The sequence below is a fragment of the Zychaea mexicana genome (genome assembly GCF_025766255.1).
Source record: "Zychaea mexicana strain RSA 1403 chromosome Unknown BDB00scaffold_22, whole genome shotgun sequence".
Classification (NCBI taxonomy): domain Eukaryota; kingdom Fungi; phylum Mucoromycota; class Mucoromycetes; order Mucorales; family Lichtheimiaceae; genus Zychaea; species Zychaea mexicana.
In genome coordinates this window covers 426,802-445,219 of record NW_026516685.1, presented here as the reverse complement: position 1 = coordinate 445,219, position 18,418 = coordinate 426,802, and the positions used below count along the sequence as shown (strand labels likewise).

Below are 18,418 nucleotides of genomic sequence, written 5' to 3'. Positions count from 1 at the left end.
TTTCCAACGGTCGCGCTATTCTAAAACTGGCTATTGAATTTACTGCTCTGCTCTTTCTACTTCAACCACTCATTTCACAATGTCAAGCCAAAATATTCGCAACCTAAAACAAATGTTCGATGAAGACATCGAGGAAGAACGCCAACGTCAGCGCAGAGTTGAGCGTCTTCAGAGAATCTTTGCAGCTGATGACCAAGACGACGATCAAGTGAGAAAACCCAGAAAAGGCTCTGTTCCTGGTCATCTCGTCATTAACCGCGATCGCGTTGGAGGTCATTGGCGTTTATACAATGACTATTTTGGCGACAATCCTGTTTACCCGGAATACAAGTTCCGTACTCGTTTTCGCATGAGTCGTCGGCTTTTCGAACGGATCGTAAGCGAATTGGAGCAGAAAGATGCCTTCTTTCCGCAGAAGTACGACGCGGCTCATACGCCTGGATTGACACCGCTGCAGAAAGCGACGGCAGCAATTCGCCAACTGGCATATGGCGTATCTGCCGATGCGACCGACGAATATGTTCGCCTAGGTGCAAGCACTGCTCTTGAGTGCTTAAAGCGCTTCTGCTTGGCAATCAGCCGCATCTTTGGTGACGAATACCTGCGCTCACCAAACGAGGATGATATAAAGCGGCTTCTTGATATGGCGGAAAAACGCGGATTCCCTGGCATGCTCGGTTCCTTGGACTGCATGCATTGGGAATGGAAGAACTGTCCTGCCGGATGGAAAGGACAATATCAAGGCAAAGAGAAGAAAGCTACAGTAATCCTTGAGGCTGTAGCAGACTTCGAAACATGGATCTGGCACGCGTTCTTCGGTCTCCCGGGTACGCTGAATGACATCAATGTCTTGCAGCGTTCCCCCATCTTCGATGATCTGGCGTCTGATGTTACGTCGCCCGTCAACTTTTCTGTAAATGGCCACAACTACACCAAAGGCTATTATTTAGTTGATGGTATTTACCCGCCGTGGGCTACGTTTATGGATTCAATCACGCATCCGATTGAGAAGAAGAAAAAGGTAAATTTTAACAATGCATATGGAGAGCAGCAACTCTAACTACTTATATAGTTGTTTGCCTGTATGCAAGAAGCGTACCGTAAGGATGTCGAGCGTGCCTTTGGGATCTTGCAAAGTAGATTTGCTGTGATTCGACACCCAGCAAGACTATGGCAACCCGACGATCTGTCAATGGTTATGCGCGCATGCATAATCTTGCATAACATGATTGTTGAAGATCAGCGCTGCAATCCAGGAGAGGATGTTGCTGATGACAACGAAGCCGAAGTATTGCGAAGTGTTGGATCGGCGCCCATTTTGACAGTTCGCAGGGATCCAAACACCATGAGCGAATACTTAAATCGCTATGATGAGATCAAGGATGTTGCGGTCCACGATCAACTGAAGAACGACCTCGTTGAGCATTTGTGGCAGCACCAAGGCAATATGATCTAGTAAAACACAAAAGATAATTTTTATTTATTGTTTTCTATTACTCGTCAACTTCGTCGTCGGTAGTCTGTTGAACTTCTACGTCCTGGACAATGGCTTTTGCGATTCTGGCCTTTGCATTGGCCAAAGCCTCGCCTTTTCTCAGCGTCCAATACTCGAGTTCAGCTCCTGAGTATCTGTCGAGCTGTTCTCGCATCACTTCATCGTCGTTCATTTTCTCCTGGAGCTCGATGCGCCTGCGGCTGTTCTGGACATGCTCCTCTTCAGCCTTCGCCAATCGAGCGCGATCCTCGTCCAATTTACGCTTGCGCGTTCCATCATCCTTCTCTTGCTCCTTGGCTTTCTTGCGACCGATTGGGCGCTTCACATACTCAGGTGCGCTTTGATTTGTCACATTGACATACTTGTTACTGAACTTTGGTTGCTCATGAAGCTCATTGTAACAGTGTTGAAACTTCCAAGCAGATTTCGCAGCTTTCTTATACAGCGTTACTGCGTAGTCTTTCTTCACTCCCATATATTCATCAGTACTGGTATCGTATCGTTTATGAAAACTAGCATCCCCTAACCTCATTTTCTTCGTTGTTTCCGCTTTTATTTCGCGCAAGAGCTTTTGCAAGACAACCGCAGTATCTAGACACCTCTCTTTGGATGGTACCCCAGCGGCCCGAGAGGGCTCCCTGGCCAGTTCGTACATCCTTATCTCCCCCTCTTTGAAGAAAATCTTTGTAGATAGTCTCCCACAATATTTGGAGGGGAACATCGGTGCCCTTTGACGAACGAGTGGAGGTGGCAAGCCAGGATTGACACAACCACACATCCTCTTCATTGCTCCAGCTCGGACCGCGATTGCCAGCTTTTGCTGCTGCTGCTGTCGACGATTCTGCGACAACTTCGGGAACGGTGGTCGATTCGACACGAGATTCGACATTAGTGATGGGGATCGGGGCAGAAGAACTGGAAGACATTGTTGTTGGAAAAGGAAGTGATTTATAAAGAAGAGAGAGCTTTATTTTACTGCGTACAACAACGCGATTTTATTTTAGAAAACTTGCCCTAATTTTGGGACGCCTATTCTAAAAAATTTGACCCTTTTCTAAAATAGAATAGAAATAGGACGACCGTTGGAACTCGAAATTTTCTATTTCGGAATCCTAAAATAGAATTTAGAACGACCGTTGGAGATGCTCTAAATAGTAGTCTTTCTCCGATGCAAGTGCGGGACGGAGGCTTTGAGACTTTTTTTACTTTTTGATTCACGCGCACGACACACGCAACGCTTGTTCTCCTTTGTTCTTTCTCTTTCTTTGTCTTCTTCCTCTTCTTTCTCTCTCTCTCTCTCTCTTTTATCTCTTGAAATCAACGACGTCCAACATTCACGACACGGTGGAGCCCTCAAAACGGAGAAACGACGGATCGGAATCACCGAGCAAGAGGAAGCGCATCCTAGACATGACGGATCAAGACAAAAGTAGTAGCAGCGGTACTAAGACCGATATGCCGTCTATGCCAGAAACAACAACAAAAACAACAAAAGCTGCAGCGAAAACTGCACTGTCAACAGAAGATTCAGCTATTACGAACGAAGAACGAATAACGTTGCAGTCTACAAAGAAAGAAACTATAACTGCCCCAGCAGTAGAACAAGAACGAGAAGTCCAACAAACGCAAGACGCTGTTGTTGAAGAAGAAAAACCAGCAGAAGCAGCAGCAGAAACGAATGTTCAAGAAGGAAAAGATACTTTTGAACCAGCTATTACGATGACCGCGATTGACGTACCTGCTGCTGCTGCTGCCACCACTACTGATGGAGATCCACCTGCACGTCACTCATCGGATTCGTCATCAGTTTCGTCAGCATCGTCGAGTGTCTTTGGTAATAGCAACAGCAACAACAACAACTTGACCACGTCAGCCTCACCATCGTCCCCTCCTTTTTCATCAGCTTCCACTTACAATGACGACGAAAACAGCAGGAACAGTAATGGTGCCACTACTACTGCTGCAATCGCCGATAATAGCAGCCAAAGCAGCAGCACTATTACGAACGGTACTTCTAGCATTAACGGCAACAACAGCAACATAAAGACATCGGCAATAGTTTTAACATCGTCTTCAGCAGCAAGTTCTAGCAGCATGAACCATTCATGGATGGATAATAAAAGCAACAAAAAGGCCAAAAGATTTGACAAAGGTGTTTGCGGTCTGACGAACCTGGGCAACACCTGTTTTATGAATTCTGCGCTACAGTGCTTGAGCAACACACCACAACTCTCCAAATACTTTTTGTGTAAGTTATTTCCATCTCGTTTGTTGGTGGCGAATTCTTTTTATGCTGATTCCGACAACGACGTAATATGTAGCTGGAAAGCACAAGGAGGAGTTGAACAGAGATAACCCATTGGGTATGAAGGGCGAAGTAGCAGAAGCGTATGGTGAGGTCATTGAAGAATTATGGAGCGGCACAGAGCGCAGCATTGCTCCTAGACATTTCAAGGTAAAATAATCATCACCATTGCCTTCCTCCTCGTATGGAGAATTTAAGCAACTGACTTGATTTATCGCGCTCTCATCCATTGGAACACAGCTTACGATCAGTCGCTTCAACCCCACATTCGTTGGCTATATGCAACATGATTCGCAAGAACTACTTGCGTTTCTACTGGATGGACTACACGAAGACTTGAACCGAATTTTGAAAAAGCCGTATATTGAGCTGCCTGATTATGATGATATGTCAGACAAGGAGATTGCTGAACGTAGTTGGTCGTATCATAAAGCACGCAACGATTCGGTCATTGTTGATTTGTTCCAAGGTCAGTTCAAGAGCCGACTCGAGTGCAATGAATGCCATAAGGTAAGGTGGAAAGGGAAGGAAATGCGAAACACATATAAAAATCAATCATTGATTTCTCTGCTCTCTATGTTAATTAGGTCTCTGTGACGTTTGATCCTTTTATGTATCTGTCTCTTCCTGTCCCTGGACAAAAACAAACCAAAACCAAAGTCGTCTATGTGCCCTATGATCCAATCCAGCGTCCTCAACAGATCATAATCACTACCAAAACCGGTGCTAAGATCACTGATTTATGCGAACAAGTGGCCAAGTATAATGATGTACAAGATCCGTCTACTGTAAGTAAACAATGATTGATAAGATAAATAGCGAGCTGACTTCTGTTTCTAATAATATAATCGATACATAGTTGCTGGTATTGGAGATATTCAACGATAGAGTATACAAGGTGTTTGACAAGGATGATTCTGTGGGTGAAATTGGCGATAGCGATATCATTTACGTGTACCAACTTCCCGGACCTGTGCCCAAGGTGCCTCACAACAGCAATAGTAGCAGCTCGAACAGTAATTATGGTTATGGAGAATTCGGAGGCAACAGACGCAGTAATCGACGCATGAATGGTGGCTATGGCTACACTTTGGCTCGAGGCAGAATCATGTCTTCTTCAGACGAGGAAGAAGAACAAGAAAAAGACGGAAAAAAGAAAAGGAAGGAGGCCAGTGCAAACAACGAATGGATTGCCTTTCCTGTCTATTGTGAAACGGCACCTGCAAAAGAAAATGGCCGAGTTCATCCATTTGGTGGACCCATGATCCTAAGCATCCGTGCTGAAGACGCCACATCTGTCGATAACATCTACAGTCTGATTGCTCAGCATCTCGAACGGTATACACCAATCAAATTGTTTGAAGAAGTTGTCGAAGACCAGGGTACGGAAATGACTGAAGCCAAGGAGGAAGAAGAAGAAGAAGAAGAAGGGAAAGAAGAACAAGAAAATGGATCTTTTGCAGAACAACAACAGCCACAGCAGCCGATTCATACAACTGCTGCTGTCACTGCTGCTGGTGGACGACGCATGGCTCCCATGAACAACTTGTTTACAATGAAGGTGATCAACGAAGAACGATCGTATCGATCTAGTGCTCTTTTCCCCACGGGAATGAACGTGGGCATGTCGAACGCCTATGGATCCAAATTCCGCAACCTAGAGGAACGCGCTCAAGAAGAGCAAAAACGTCGTGAAGAGTACGAACGGCAGCAGGAGCAGAACAAGAGGGAAAAGGAAGAAAAGGAAAAGCAAGCCAAGGAAGAAGAAGAAAAGGGTTGCAGCAGTGACAAGGACGAGGATGTTGCGGAGGGTGTCGAAAAAGAAAACAAAAAGGAGGATGACAAGGTCAACGATGACGATGACTCTTCAGCAGGAACTACTGACAATGAACAACCATCATCATCTATTGCAACACCGACCAAATCGGCATCTGAAAAGAAGCAAGAAGCAGACGATGTTTACGATGAAGACGACGTTGTGGAAGATGCAGCCTCAACGTACAATAATAGCAACAGCATCATCATTCGACCACGCTCGCCTATAAAGCCCAAGAACACGTATAATACGAATGGCTACCGACTTGGTTCAGCATCATCAAAATCACCAGCATTCGGCCAGTCATCGTCTTCCTCCTCCTCATCCTCCTTGACACCACCACCACCAAAACAAGTCATCCGTCAAGGTGAAGGGATTATCCTCGAATGGAAACCCAAGAAAGCCGAACAAATCTTCGGACTGGCAACCAGCAGCAACAGCCATCATTATGGCGACAACGAGCCGAAAATCGATGGCAGTAAATGGAGCGACTATGAAGTACGAGGCGATCCATTGGCACCCAAGGAGAAAAAAAAGAAACAGCTCACCTTATCGGATTGTCTGGACGAGTTCACAAGGGAAGAATTACTAAGCGAAGAAGACCTGTGGTATTGTCCTCGATGCAAGAAACGTCAACGTGCATCCAAGAAGTTTGACTTGTGGCGCATGCCAGAAATCGTGGTGGTTCATCTGAAACGGTTTAGTCATACAAAGACATGGCGTGACAAGATCGATACGTTTATCGATTTCCCATTGGAAGGTTTGGATCTGACCGAACGCGTGTTGAGTATTGAGAACGCGCAGGATGTCCCTGAAGAAGATCGATTGATCTATGACTTGTACGGTGTGGATAACCATTTCGGTGGTATGGGTGGCGGTCATTGTAAGTAGTTATATTTCGTCATCGTTGTTGGCAATATTGTGGGAAGAAGAAGAGAAAATGGCTACGATTACTGCTACTACGAAAATGGTGAAAGTTAATATTAACAACATTTGATATATAATAGATACTGCTTATGCACAAAATTGGGAGGATAAAAAGTGGTACAACTATGACGACTCGCATGTGTCCGCAACGGATGCCAACTCTGTGAAGGTTGGTACAAGAATAAAAGTGGAAGCAAGAGGGGTTAGATATGGTGTGCATGTGTGTTGGTGCGTGAGCGTGAGAAGAAGATTTTAATTCAATTGGATTAACTCATTTTGTTTATGCTCTGATTATGATAGACAACCGCTGCCTATCTTCTCTTCTATAAACGTCGACGTCAATCATCACCATCACCGCCACCATCAACTGAGCAAGAAAAATCACACATAGAGCAAGAAGAAGATGTTGGCGAGGACGACAAGGTGATGGTAGAACAACAACAACAGCAACAGCAACCGGATAATACTGAAGAAGATACCATTGACGAGGCACCAACGCCCGCTATTACTGCTTCTGTCACTGGTGCTACTGCTATTCCCACAACTACTACTAATACTGCAGAGTAAAAAAAAGCAAGAATATAAATACTTTTACATATTACACCACACACACACACACACTTGTATTTTGCGTTCAAAAAATAAAACCATTCTATATAGTACACGAGGGTTCCTTATCCATATCATTAAGGTTCTCAAAAGGGGTTTTGACAAAAGAGGGTGGCTGCGGCTGCAGTTATCTGCCGGACTGGGTGTATGTACGAGCACCTTTTCATTGTTTTTCCATCACGTACCTATGTACCTGCATACTGTGATATCGGTTTATATAGAAGAATCGCTACATGAAATACCACGCATGCATACGTACATCAGCCTACCTGAGGAGATTAGACAATCAAGTAGACTGTCAATTCTTTGTATTCAATAAAGTCATTACACTCGTTAAAGTAAAATAAAAGAAGTTGGAGCAAACAATAATGAAAATTACCTGGGTACTTGCCGAAGACAGTAATTTAAGCAATCGACAGCAAATGTTTTGGTATTGTTGTTGCTAAGCTTGGTACCCAGGAAGCATAGCACAATTTTTCTCAGTATCTTGATCTTAAGAGCGGAAGTAGTCAGTATACACAGACCCGTCAGCCATCAACCGCGTGGTAAAGATGCGTGGTTAATATGTCACTAGATTATATACGGATCTTTAGCTCGATATTTCATAGTGGGTCTAAAAAAAGAACCTTTTGAAGTAAATGTTTCGACTCCATCCATTTATGAAGGTATAGACATCATCCCCTATTGTTTCTCCCCTTCGTCCTAAGCTATGTACATTACTCTGTGGTTTCTAATTATAAACTTTCATTAATGTAAGAAAACATCAAGATAGAGCAAGAATGAAAGAATGAAAGAGACGGCAAAAGGAAAGAGTATGCAGAGCACATCTAGCGTCGATCCATAAATGCTTTACATTTCGATCCTTGCGTCTTCTTTTTTGTCAATAGCTTGCCCCAAGCCACTTTTAACACGATGGTCTTCTTTGTAACTGATATGTACAGTACGCTGGGAATGGGGGGTTTTAGGGGGTGGAGGAGTCGTTGCTTTTAAAAATCTCAGTTTGCCTTGCCTGTCTGTCTGCCGCTCATCAATTAATAAAATAGGTCCAATTTGCCAAGTTGGGCTAAAAGAGGCTATTTTTTTTTTGGCATCCCTGAAACGCGTGTCTTCAATTAAGACATCCCGCCGGGGGCGGATCTCATATAAATAGGACCCGCCCGCCCCGCTCGAACAACACAACGCACGCACAAACGGATCGACACTTACCATTCATTCTTTCATTTCTTCTCTTTCTTTTTTTTCAAAGTAAACAATGCATCTTCATTCTTCTTTAACCAGCAACACCATCATTGTTACCACCATGACGGTCTTCGTATTACTATCAGCATCCTGTTTGCAATGCATATCCGCCATACCCATCCAGACCGACGTTCAAATCGACCGCTTAGCACAACTTGTCACGTCCCACTATCAATACGACCACTTTGACCCATTGACCAACGAATATGCGAACGCACTGGCGAAACAATTAAGATTCAACGACATACACATTGCCCCCGACGTAGAGGACCCACCCACACTACAGGCACAAGTCATCCAAGCCATCCAGTCGCATGTTGCCAACAAACTCTTGTCGAGTGCACAACCATTGCCCTCGCTACGCGATATTATTGCACAGCATTGTCCTCCAACAACGACAACCGACGACGACAACCAAGAGGGCATGGTCGAGGTTTCTTGTCTACAACGCAAAGCAGAGCAATTATCGTCGGATCTGGACCAATTTGTCGAATCGTACTATAGAACCTGGATCCTCGAAAAGACCGAAGAAGCGCTCTCGGTTAAGAAATTGGACGATCGTTTAGTGTCCTTGACTGTCGAACGGTCTAAACAGATGCAAGTCTCTTTGCATCAATCGCCTTGCGAGTTTCATCGCTTTACAAGATTTTTGAGCTTGGCGTTTTTATAAAGAAATCCTTAACTTGTATATGAAAGAGCATGTCCATTCACCATATCCACATCCATCCACCCCCCCTTCTTCCAATACAAACTTTCTGTATACTGTAAATAGCATCATAAACCACCCTAGAATGGGAAAAAAAAACACCATTGCCGTTCCTCTCCTCCCCCTTCCCTCATTGCTTTTTCCTTCAGAACAAAACGCCAACCACATAACAATGTAAAAATAACAGGACTGTCATAAGAAAAAAATAATTTTTTTCTTTCATTGTATAAATTGATTTAATAAAGTAAAAAAAAAGACACTTTAGTTTGGAAGAGAGGCGTTCCTGCTATATTGGCGGACTTGGATGTTTATTGGATCTAGAGCTTTGAATAGTGTCGATCTCCTACTCGGTGGAAGTTTATATAGCTCCGGTAACGTGTATAAGTGTGGTGCTGGTGCACTAGACTAAAAATATACGAACCGAACTCTCTCTCCTTTGTCAGTCAGAAACGAACTGCTGTAAGACGGAGAACAGGAAAACATGAACTTTATCTCCGTCTACCAATCTCGTTCTCTCGATGATCATCATTGCATTTAATATTGCCACGGAACAAGACACACAAAATCTAATATAACTTTAAACGTTTTAAAATCGTGACTGTGTGATGCATATATATGTATGCCGGCGTCACTCTCAAATTAAAGCAAAAAATAGGGCTTCAACGATATTTTACTCTTTCCTAGCAGCACAAGAAGTTTTGGAATCAAAACATGTCCACGATAAAACAATATTGAAAAGCACAAAATAACAGTCGAAAATCCTGCATAGATGATGATATCTAATTGATCTTTCTATTACTACAATCCTATCAAAGACTGTTTGTGCTGTTGCGAGTGATAATTTATGATTAGCCGTAACAATAGTATCATAGTGATGTATTTATTTTACAATGTTTTTTAGCTTATCGAATGTATGCAAAAGTACAACGATAGCATTATATCGTGCTATTACTAACGAATTAACAACGCTGTTCTTTTGGCACAGTTATGTCAAACTCCTGATAAGCCTTCTCATAGAATCCTTTTTCCAAAAACATATGAGCAGATACCATAGCCAAACTCTTTGATGCAATCATTGTGCCTTCGTGTGCTTCTTCTGTTCCTGTATGTTTGGCAAATCCTTCAGTGTGTGGAAACTCGTCGGTGTATATATCGTAGAATGGATGTAAGCCAGGCATCAAATGTGCCACGTTTCCAAAATCCTGTATTTCGGTTAAAAAAAAGAAGTAGGAATAGACTTATAAGTTTTTAAAGACCCACTTTTTGAAATTGCAAATACCGAGAAAAATGATACTTTCTGTGGATCCACCCATTTGATTCGCTTCTTGTGCTTGTCGAGATTCGATTGGCTTGCCCTTGCTGCCGAATTCCCGATAATACCGCGCATACGTTTCAGCCATTACCGGGTTTTGAATGACATCTGATGTTAGAGAAAATGTATACAATGTTCATTGTTAGTAGTCCGTTTTTTGCTCATTCTGCGTCTCTGTGAATATGTATATATATACGACGACATATACAGCAGTATGTAATAAGAGGTTCACGAAAAAAGAATGATGACAATGATAATAATAATCTTACTTTTACACATGCCAGCTTCGCGCCATTTCATATTGACTTCACACCCTGTGGCGAGTGCAGCAGCCTTGAAACAATTTTCGACTTTCTCCATCAGCTCTTCAACGCGGTTGGTGGTCTTGGCTCGCACATAAAAGTATCCTGCTGTACGGTCTGGAATGATGTTTGGCTATTATATAAGTAATTTTTATAGAATGATCTATTGGTTATTAGCAAAATGCACATTCTGCTCCATTTCATATGGCTAATATAGACATAGGCGTAGGATATCCGCATTACCGCTTTGCCACCTATGTTTCATGTATGAGTTGTTGTTTTACATGTTATATTATTAGCCACGCATACGACAGCACTAGTAACATGTGATTAAAGAATACTATTTACCGTCCGTAATGATGCCGTGAATACGATCTGTTGCTAGCAACTGCTGGCGCAGTAAACCAATGCTGACCCACGCTTGGCAAATAGCGTCCAGTGCATTGACGCCTATTTTTTGTTGAAATTAGAAACGGTAAGCCTCTTTTTCCCTGTTCGCTCATTAATTACGACACTCTTCCAATAATGAAATGAACGTTGGCCTATACCATTCCATGGTGCGCCACCAGCATGGGCAGGCTGATAACGAGTATGAAAAGAAAGAATTAGTTACTTTCAATCGAACAATTTTCTTCTTCTTCCTCTTTATTAATTATAAACACTCTTCGTGGCAGATGTAAAGTAGTAAGTATTATATGCTAACCTTTCCGAGAAATTCGACTTTAACGTCCTGAATAGCAGTTCCCGCCCAATACGTCATGTTCATGGGTCCTGGATGGAGCATACTGCAAACATCCGCATGGTCTTGAAATGCACCCTTCTTAGCCATCAAAATCTTGCCATCCAGTGGTTCTGTTTTATGTAACGGATGAGTGAGCACGCGTATGTATAACCATAGTTGTTAGTCTCTAGGACCTAGGTCCACCAAAGCTTGACATCAAACTCCTTTACCTTCACTCGGACAACCAAAGAGAACGACAGTTCCTGATGCCAATCCCTTGTCCAACAAAGCCTTCATAGCCATCGCATTGGCTACGCCGCTGATAGCAATAATGTTATGGCCACAAGCATGTCCCAATCCAGGAAGAGCGTCATATTCGGAGCAAAAGCCTACACGTAATCCCAATCCTTTGGTATACGTGGCCATAAACGCTGTTTCCAAATCAAACGCGTGTCGTGTCAGTTCAAATCCGTTCTTTTCCAGATAGTTTGTTAAAATGTCATGCGCGTGATGCTCTTGCATGCCCACTTCGGGATGTGCGTGTAACTAAACATATATGAATTAAAATCGTGCGCATAGAAGAAGCCATATTATGTTTCAATAACAAAGGGTAATATAACAGGGAACAAATGCTTTACATCAGCACTGAGCTCACGTAGCTCTGGCGAAATACGATCGATTTCTGCATAAATAACGTTTTGCGCCTCCGGGAAATCGCATTGCTGTTGTGTGGCCTTTAAATATATATTTGAGAGAGAGTGTGAAAAAAAGTACAATAGTCGCATGAATATAAAGTACTGGCCATCAGTCTATACACCCATCCAACCGAAACATTGTTGCATATTACGGTAAGTACGTACTTGAGCTGAATTAATGGCGACTGTCATACTATCAATACAGTAGTAGTAAATAGATAAGATAAAGAGAAGTAAACCACTTACTCTGTTTTACGTTAGGTAACTCCCTTTTATATTGCCATGGCAAACCACAGCCCGAAAGACCCAAATTTCGGCCGGGAAAAAAATTAAAGTGCAAAGACGACTCGGTGGAGATAAGAAGGGGATCACTATTTCGAGGTTGAAAGGTAAATTCGCACGACCGGAAAGAATTTATCATAATACACAAGCACAATATGTAATCTCAAATCTTATCAACGCTGTGTTTGATAGTCGCTCAAAAACCTTAAATTTAGTGGTTCAAGATCCCGCTCCTATATTAGGCAATAATATTTATCAAGGATGTTTGTCCTTTTATCAGTATCTTTCAGCAATCTCGAATGCTTTTAATGATGATTGCTTTTGAAAATTTAGCATCGATAAACCGCTAAGCTCTGTTATAAACAGGTGAACGAGAGCTGGCTCTTGTTTGAATGGAGACAGGCCATTGAGATTCGACGGTAAATTTGCTTTGAGCACAACAGTATGTTAAAAATATAGTTGCCCGTAGTCTCACTACTCTTTTGCCAGCAGACAAAGCAAAGCAGAGGGAGGACTACAGTATAGCACACTACTGCACGACAGCTGCTGCAATAATCCTCTCACTTTCATAGGTTGAAGCTCAGATAACGGGCTTATTTTACAAGAAGCGTTGTTGGACTGTTTTTCGTTGCTGTCGTTTCTACTACTGTATCATTATTTGACTGTGGATCAAAGTTATGCGATAAATACTTGTGCTGATTACTACTTGCTGCTCCAAGTTATAATATCAGCGACGATAACAATAAAAAAAATTAAATCATAACTGACAATGAGCACTGAACACCATTATATCGAATTGATCGAACGAAACATTTGCACCGCAAGCTGTCAACAATACAACACATGTTGCTCTATCACAAACCCCTGATTTTAGTCAAAAGTAATATGCAATACTTCTACAAATATGAAGCTTCCCGAGATAAATAACAGGTTCTTGTAGATGTCGAAGCATATGCATGATGCGTAAAGTTCGCGTGACGGTGTACCCACCGGATTTGTCACTGCGAATCAAGGATGCAACTCAAAGGCCTCATTGCAACTTTTCCAGGATAATGATCTGATATTATGCTACTTCATAGACACTTCCATTCTCTATGTTATGTTTCATCGTTCTTATACATCATACATGTATACAAGTCAAAGTTAGTAGAAATGTCAAAGTAAGGAAATGGTGCCACGCAAAACATTAAATGCTGACTGATCATAACAGGATACTTGTACCACCATGCGCATATTACCGGACAAGACCGAACTTTCCCAACGATGGAGCAATCCATCTCCAGTGATTTGTGTTTGAAGAACGGAACTTGAATTCAGTATTCAACTCTGCCATCGTACAATGAGTATCATAGTTGTGTCAAAAGCATTATCCACCTGATCTTTGTCATACTGCTAACCTCGCCCAAACTCAGAATCGAACACCCTGTGAGAGAAGAGGACGTTGCACGTAGCTCCTTTCAAAGAGGGTAGAATGAAAAAGCGCTATATCTCGCTTGGTAGAGCAGCTGTCAATATTATTCACTCGAAGAAATGCTTGCGCGCAGTGTAAGTTCATACAATTGCGCTTTAGCGGACATGTTGCCCAATACACTACAACGGAGCTTAGATAGCAAGTATGTTCCATATTGAAGCTTTTTACATTGGCATCATATGATTTCCTCTAGGCGTATCAGATTGTCCACTTTTTGTAGACTCCTCAAATTTTGTTTAAGCATATTTTTTTTCTCAAAGTGATAGTGAAAGATCAATTCGCAGTAATCCGATAGGCAGGCCAGTAATACAAAAAAAGAATCAACTATTATAATGTTCCAACTCTGGTGGATCGATTCTGAGCGTTTTGACAAAAAAAAATACTGTTGGCAGCAGGTTAAAAACTGATATTCACGCGTATTGAGAATGGATCGAACGCCCCGAATATAAAGTAGAAGAACGGCACAAAGGCATTGAATCATCTCTTTAGGTGTGTACAGTGCAATTACAGTACTGTATGTTATAGCGCTCAAAAGCCTTTTATATATTGGGATCACGTATTGCCTGCTTGAAAATTCCCACAACCTCCCCAAGAGGATAATAATGACATTGAACAACAAAATCATCAAATGTTTCGACCGCTTCGCTCAGGTTGTTGCTTTTGAAGAAAACACTAGCGTCACAATAGGCGACTAGCGCTCTTCAGGGCTCCGTCGAGTTTACCTTACTGTTTTTAAGCTTCGGCGCGAATGGTCAGGAGCTGCTGTTTGCAATGGCGTAAAGCAAGGAAGCCTGGTAATATATTTTTGCTGATACTCCACACACTGACCGCTTGTTAATTGTACTACTTGCAGTCGATGAACCTAATCAACTGTATTTTTTGCATCGTGGACAATATGAAGAAAGACCTTGGTTGAAAGTCTGTAAAAGAAGTGAGAATGACTCTTCCTTTTAAACGAGAGTACCCCAAAACTTGTATAGCTTGAACGCCGGGAGCACCATATTAGGCGATCACAATCCAGGGAATAATGAGTGCGTAGATATACAGTCGCGCCCATCGGCTGCTGCCTTTTATTAAGCATTCAGTTGTGTTTTTCAATTTGAAAGAACAGACAGCTTTGTGTATTCGGATAAAGAAGAGTTTAGTCAACAACTTTGGTAATATGTTTTATATAGTAGAGCTCTTGACAATTGTCTACTTGCAATACTTCCAGTAACTACAGGATGTATCAACAAGTTGGCATTCGAAACGTACCTGTATTTGACGCGGAGGCTGGGTGCGTGCACTGACGCTTCTTTTCAAAATAAGCGGCGACAGTATCGGAGGGTACATCGGCATGGTGAAACATACATAGCATGTCGATCACTGCTGCTATAGCGTATTTGACTTCTTCACGACGACTATCACTTACACATCTCCTTCCTCTTCCCTTTGCTTTTGGGCCAAGTTGCGTCATATGATATAAGCGGTCCATAGAATGAGCCAACCAGAGCCTTACCAATGAGAGCCAATCAAAATGATGGATTTCATTGAAGACCCGAGCGTGACGGCAAAAAAAATTGTCTGAATAAGAATACCAAAAAACCCCCATCCCTCCCATTTTTTTTTCTTCTTCAGTTCCATTTACACAAACTTTATGAAGCGCAAAGTGTTGTGTGAATCCTTGACTTGGAAAGCTATCCGCCGAGTCGAGGTGGATGTTTTCACCCGAAAGATGCTTCAACGGTAGCAAGGTTGTTGGAAGCATGCCCTAGGGCTGCATCAACGTAATACAACAACCTTGAGGCGTCTTTGTGCTTAGTTGACGTTGTGGGCACACACGGCACGGGCGCCACTAGTGAATGGCGAAGGTCTCTCATTGCGTAGCGACCATTCACTACCTGCGTCTTCGATCAGGTTTTGTTGTCTTCCTGGAAAAAAGAGACAGCAGGAGTTTTTCCCCTCTTTTTCTATTGGAACTTCCTAGAAAAGAGGGTTTCTCTTTAAAATATTACAATAAGAAAATGACAAAAAGATAATAATCAACAAGAGAAGCTTTCTATGTTTGATTATTACAACGGAAGGTTAATCTTTCGTTGGGTAATGACATCCCAATTCACAAAGAACGATCTCTCGCGTACTGATCGACCTTGTGAAGTACTTTTGTACCTTGTTTGTGAATGTACTGATTGAGATTTAGGATCTCTTTCAAGTGCATATAAAGCGGTGGCAACCCTTTGACACCGTGCTCTCTACGCACGGACCCTGCTATTGTTCTTGAAAGAAAGAAACGAGGTTGCGTCTGTGTTTTTCTTTTCTGTGATGCAAGATCCGTTTGAAACGAATGGCCATCAGCGGCAGCAATTGAGACACGCTTGACTTCAAGCTTGATCGACTGCTGCGGATTCGCGTTTAAAAAGGCTTATACGATATTTTATAACGCGCTGATATGATATTGCAAGTAGGATGCCTTTTTTCCCGCTATTCTCCGGTTTCAAAAAGTACCACTTTTCTCTTGACCATTCGTTTTTCGTAAACGGATTCCAGCTTGTCATAGCGTTTGAGCTTGTGTTACTTCTCCCTCGCTCTTACAGGCGAAGAATGACCCTTTTATTATTTTAGTTATCATCCTCGCATTATCTCTGTCGCGTAACCTCCATGAATAATTTATGTGCCACATCATGCTATACACATGTATACATATACAATGCAAATTGCCAATTGCATCAGTCAGCTTAATTTCGTTGGTAAGAGTTGGCGTAGCACGAGGTTTTAAAGAATGTATGAGTAAACAGTGCAATAATAATATTATTATACGCGTGATCAATGGGCAAAGACATTTATATTGCGTCATGTACGTATAATATATTTTACTTACGAATATATGATACTTCATCAGTAAATTGTATTAAGCGCGCAACAACCGAGCCATCTCAACTGAAGAATTTGTCAATATGTTGGAGAAGCGATAATCAAAACTACCCACCGAAATACATCCGTACATGTTGTCCGTTTTAGCAATGAATGACTGACCGTGGTTGAGTATAGTACCCGCTCCTCCTCCGCTTAAGACTGTATTCTCATTTGTAAGCAGCCACAGAAATGGCGGCGTAAAACAAAGGTATATTTTTCTTCCAGGTACGAGAGCCCTCTTGTTGATAATCTGCATAGATTCATAGAGCTGCGAAACTACAAGAATGCTTTTACTCTTGAAGGATGATGGTCGAGAAGAAGGAGAAATGGCAGTCGCTAAATCCGGATCTTTTTTTTCAACAACATGTTCGTTCGTCTCAAATCGCGGCGCATTTTAATGTACTAATATTAACAATTTCTGGAAAGTTGAAGGCTGAAGACTAAATATATAGAAGCGCAAACGTGTATGCTCCAGAAAAGTTGAACGCTCCCCGAGAAACGCAAGGTGGTTGGAAGAATTGCTTAGATCCTGATCGTTCGTCGGATCACGGTCTTGCTTGGATCTTTTACTTTTGTTCTTGATAATCAAAGTAACGCAATGATCACCACGATGGCAGATAAGCGTTGTAGTTGATGCGTGTGAGTCGACCTAGCATCGCATATAAATTTTCTCCAATGTGGGATATTCCAATAATCTCCTTTTGCAACGAAATCCATTTTAATGCCTTGTATCGTTTTATAACGTTTGAGGATTGTTTTCTTCGGCAGACGGGGTGATAGTAAGATAGCCGCAAAAGAGGCAATGTGGGTTTGAAATTTCTTTGTTGAAATGTGTGGTTAATGACAGTGAACGTCCTTCCGTATCGCATGTTGTTACGATTGTAGCCAAGCGGCAAATAGAAAAACAAGAAACCTACAGCTGTGAAGCCTGCCTCCAAGAGGCGTCTGCCAAGAATTTTGGCGGCAGAAGAGATACCGAGGAATGCGTGTCTCTGTTCGTAAAAAGAGCAGTAGATATAGGGGGGTCCATTTTTCCATTTTGATCTCTCCCGTACCTTATTCCTCTACAAGATGCTTGTCAATCCTGTAAGTACTGTAGATGTGTAATGGATGACACCTGTTATCTGCTATCTACAGTTGATATTAAACTGTTCTTATCGTTATGCCCAGTTTCTCCTCGAGATACAAGTGACACTACCTTAATCTATGCCATTGAAATTGAACATACTGTGGATACTGATCAAGCTGAGGAAGGGTAAGTAGAATTTTTCAGTTTTGAAAAGAGGGCCTATATTCAGAGGATGGTTTGAAATTTTGACAAATCCACTAGTTCTACTGAAGAATCTGCGTAAGAACAGGCTGCTTTATTTACGGGCTAGCAGACTATCACTTATCTCGTTTTCCTCTTCCCTCTAAACAGCTTTTGTGAGACTATTCCAGTTCTTATATGTCAGCCTGATGTAGTTGCCAGCCATTAAGAACATCTGATTGTATGATACTGGAGAGATATTAGAGTGCGGATGTGTTCCCTGATCCGAATGTAAACAAGGCCGTGTTTAAACTTGCATGACTTGGTTGGTTATGTAGAAAAGTAGCGTCTTTTCGTTCTTATTATCGCTCCATGAATGGGACACTTGTTTTATTAC

General features: G+C 42.2%; 4 protein-coding genes across 4 annotated transcripts; 3 read left to right on the top strand and 1 right to left on the bottom strand.

The window, feature by feature from the left end:
• The first annotated feature begins 2,691 nt into the window (after positions 1 to 2,691).
• Positions 2,692 to 4,302, top strand: BDB00DRAFT_259969 (ubiquitin carboxyl-terminal hydrolase-domain-containing protein). The gene is made up of 2 exons (XM_053116693.1): positions 2,692 to 3,743; positions 3,817 to 4,302. The coding sequence occupies exons 1-2, from the start codon at positions 2,906 to 2,908 to the stop codon at positions 3,957 to 3,959; spliced, it is 981 nt and encodes a 326-aa protein (XP_052981528.1). The 5' UTR covers positions 2,692 to 2,905; the 3' UTR covers positions 3,960 to 4,302.
• BDB00DRAFT_259923 (uncharacterized protein) lies at positions 3,978 to 6,630 on the top strand. The gene is made up of 3 exons (XM_053116692.1): positions 3,978 to 4,310; positions 4,388 to 4,588; positions 4,660 to 6,630. The coding sequence occupies exons 1-3, from the start codon at positions 4,080 to 4,082 to the stop codon at positions 6,505 to 6,507; spliced, it is 2,280 nt and encodes a 759-aa protein (XP_052981527.1). The 5' UTR covers positions 3,978 to 4,079; the 3' UTR covers positions 6,508 to 6,630.
• Positions 6,631 to 8,337: 1,707 nt separating this feature from the next.
• On the top strand, positions 8,338 to 9,468 carry BDB00DRAFT_815361 (uncharacterized protein). Its single transcript, XM_053122901.1, has one exon. It carries the CDS (start codon positions 8,405 to 8,407, stop codon positions 9,059 to 9,061), a length of 657 nt encoding a protein of 218 aa, XP_052981526.1. The 5' UTR covers positions 8,338 to 8,404; the 3' UTR covers positions 9,062 to 9,468.
• A 493-nt stretch (positions 9,469 to 9,961) lies between these two features.
• On the bottom strand, positions 9,962 to 12,352 carry BDB00DRAFT_815357 (uncharacterized protein). Its single transcript, XM_053122900.1, has 10 exons — positions 12,293 to 12,352; positions 12,071 to 12,166; positions 11,663 to 11,978; positions 11,415 to 11,563; positions 11,260 to 11,290; positions 11,060 to 11,161; positions 10,955 to 10,965; positions 10,679 to 10,844; positions 10,396 to 10,517; positions 9,962 to 10,299 (listed from the first exon to the last, which is right to left on the bottom strand). Exons 1-10 carry the CDS (start codon positions 12,317 to 12,319, stop codon positions 10,057 to 10,059), a joined length of 1,263 nt encoding a protein of 420 aa, XP_052981525.1. The 5' UTR covers positions 12,320 to 12,352; the 3' UTR covers positions 9,962 to 10,056.
• Between the last annotated feature and the right edge of the window lie 6,066 nt (positions 12,353 to 18,418).

What these genes read in the sequence shown, in the direction of transcription:
- BDB00DRAFT_815361 (XM_053122901.1), top strand. Translation starts at nt 8,405, where the DNA reads ATGCATCTTCATTCTTCTTTAACCAGCAACACCATCATTGTTACCACC.
- BDB00DRAFT_815357 (XM_053122900.1), bottom strand. Translation starts at nt 12,319, where the DNA reads ATGACAGTCGCCATTAATTCAGCTCAA. An exon ending in CTTTGGTTGTCCGAGTGAAG is followed by an intron (nt 11,564 to 11,662) that starts GTAAAGGAGTTT and finishes TACATAAAACAG; the next exon opens with AACCACTGGATGGCAAGATT. An exon ending in AAGTCGAATTTCTCGGAAAG is followed by an intron (nt 11,291 to 11,414) that starts GTTAGCATATAA and finishes ACTCGTTATCAG; the next exon opens with CCTGCCCATGCTGGTGGCGC.
- BDB00DRAFT_259969 (XM_053116693.1), top strand. Translation starts at nt 2,906, where the DNA reads ATGACGGATCAAGACAAAAGTAGTAGCAGCGGTACTAAGACCGATATG. An exon ending in ACTCTCCAAATACTTTTTGT is followed by an intron (nt 3,744 to 3,816) that starts GTAAGTTATTTC and finishes CGTAATATGTAG; the next exon opens with CTGGAAAGCACAAGGAGGAG.
- BDB00DRAFT_259923 (XM_053116692.1), top strand. Translation starts at nt 4,080, where the DNA reads ATGCAACATGATTCGCAAGAACTACTTGCGTTTCTACTGGATGGACTA. An exon ending in AGTGCAATGAATGCCATAAG is followed by an intron (nt 4,311 to 4,387) that starts GTAAGGTGGAAA and finishes TATGTTAATTAG; the next exon opens with GTCTCTGTGACGTTTGATCC. An exon ending in ATGTACAAGATCCGTCTACT is followed by an intron (nt 4,589 to 4,659) that starts GTAAGTAAACAA and finishes ATCGATACATAG; the next exon opens with TTGCTGGTATTGGAGATATT.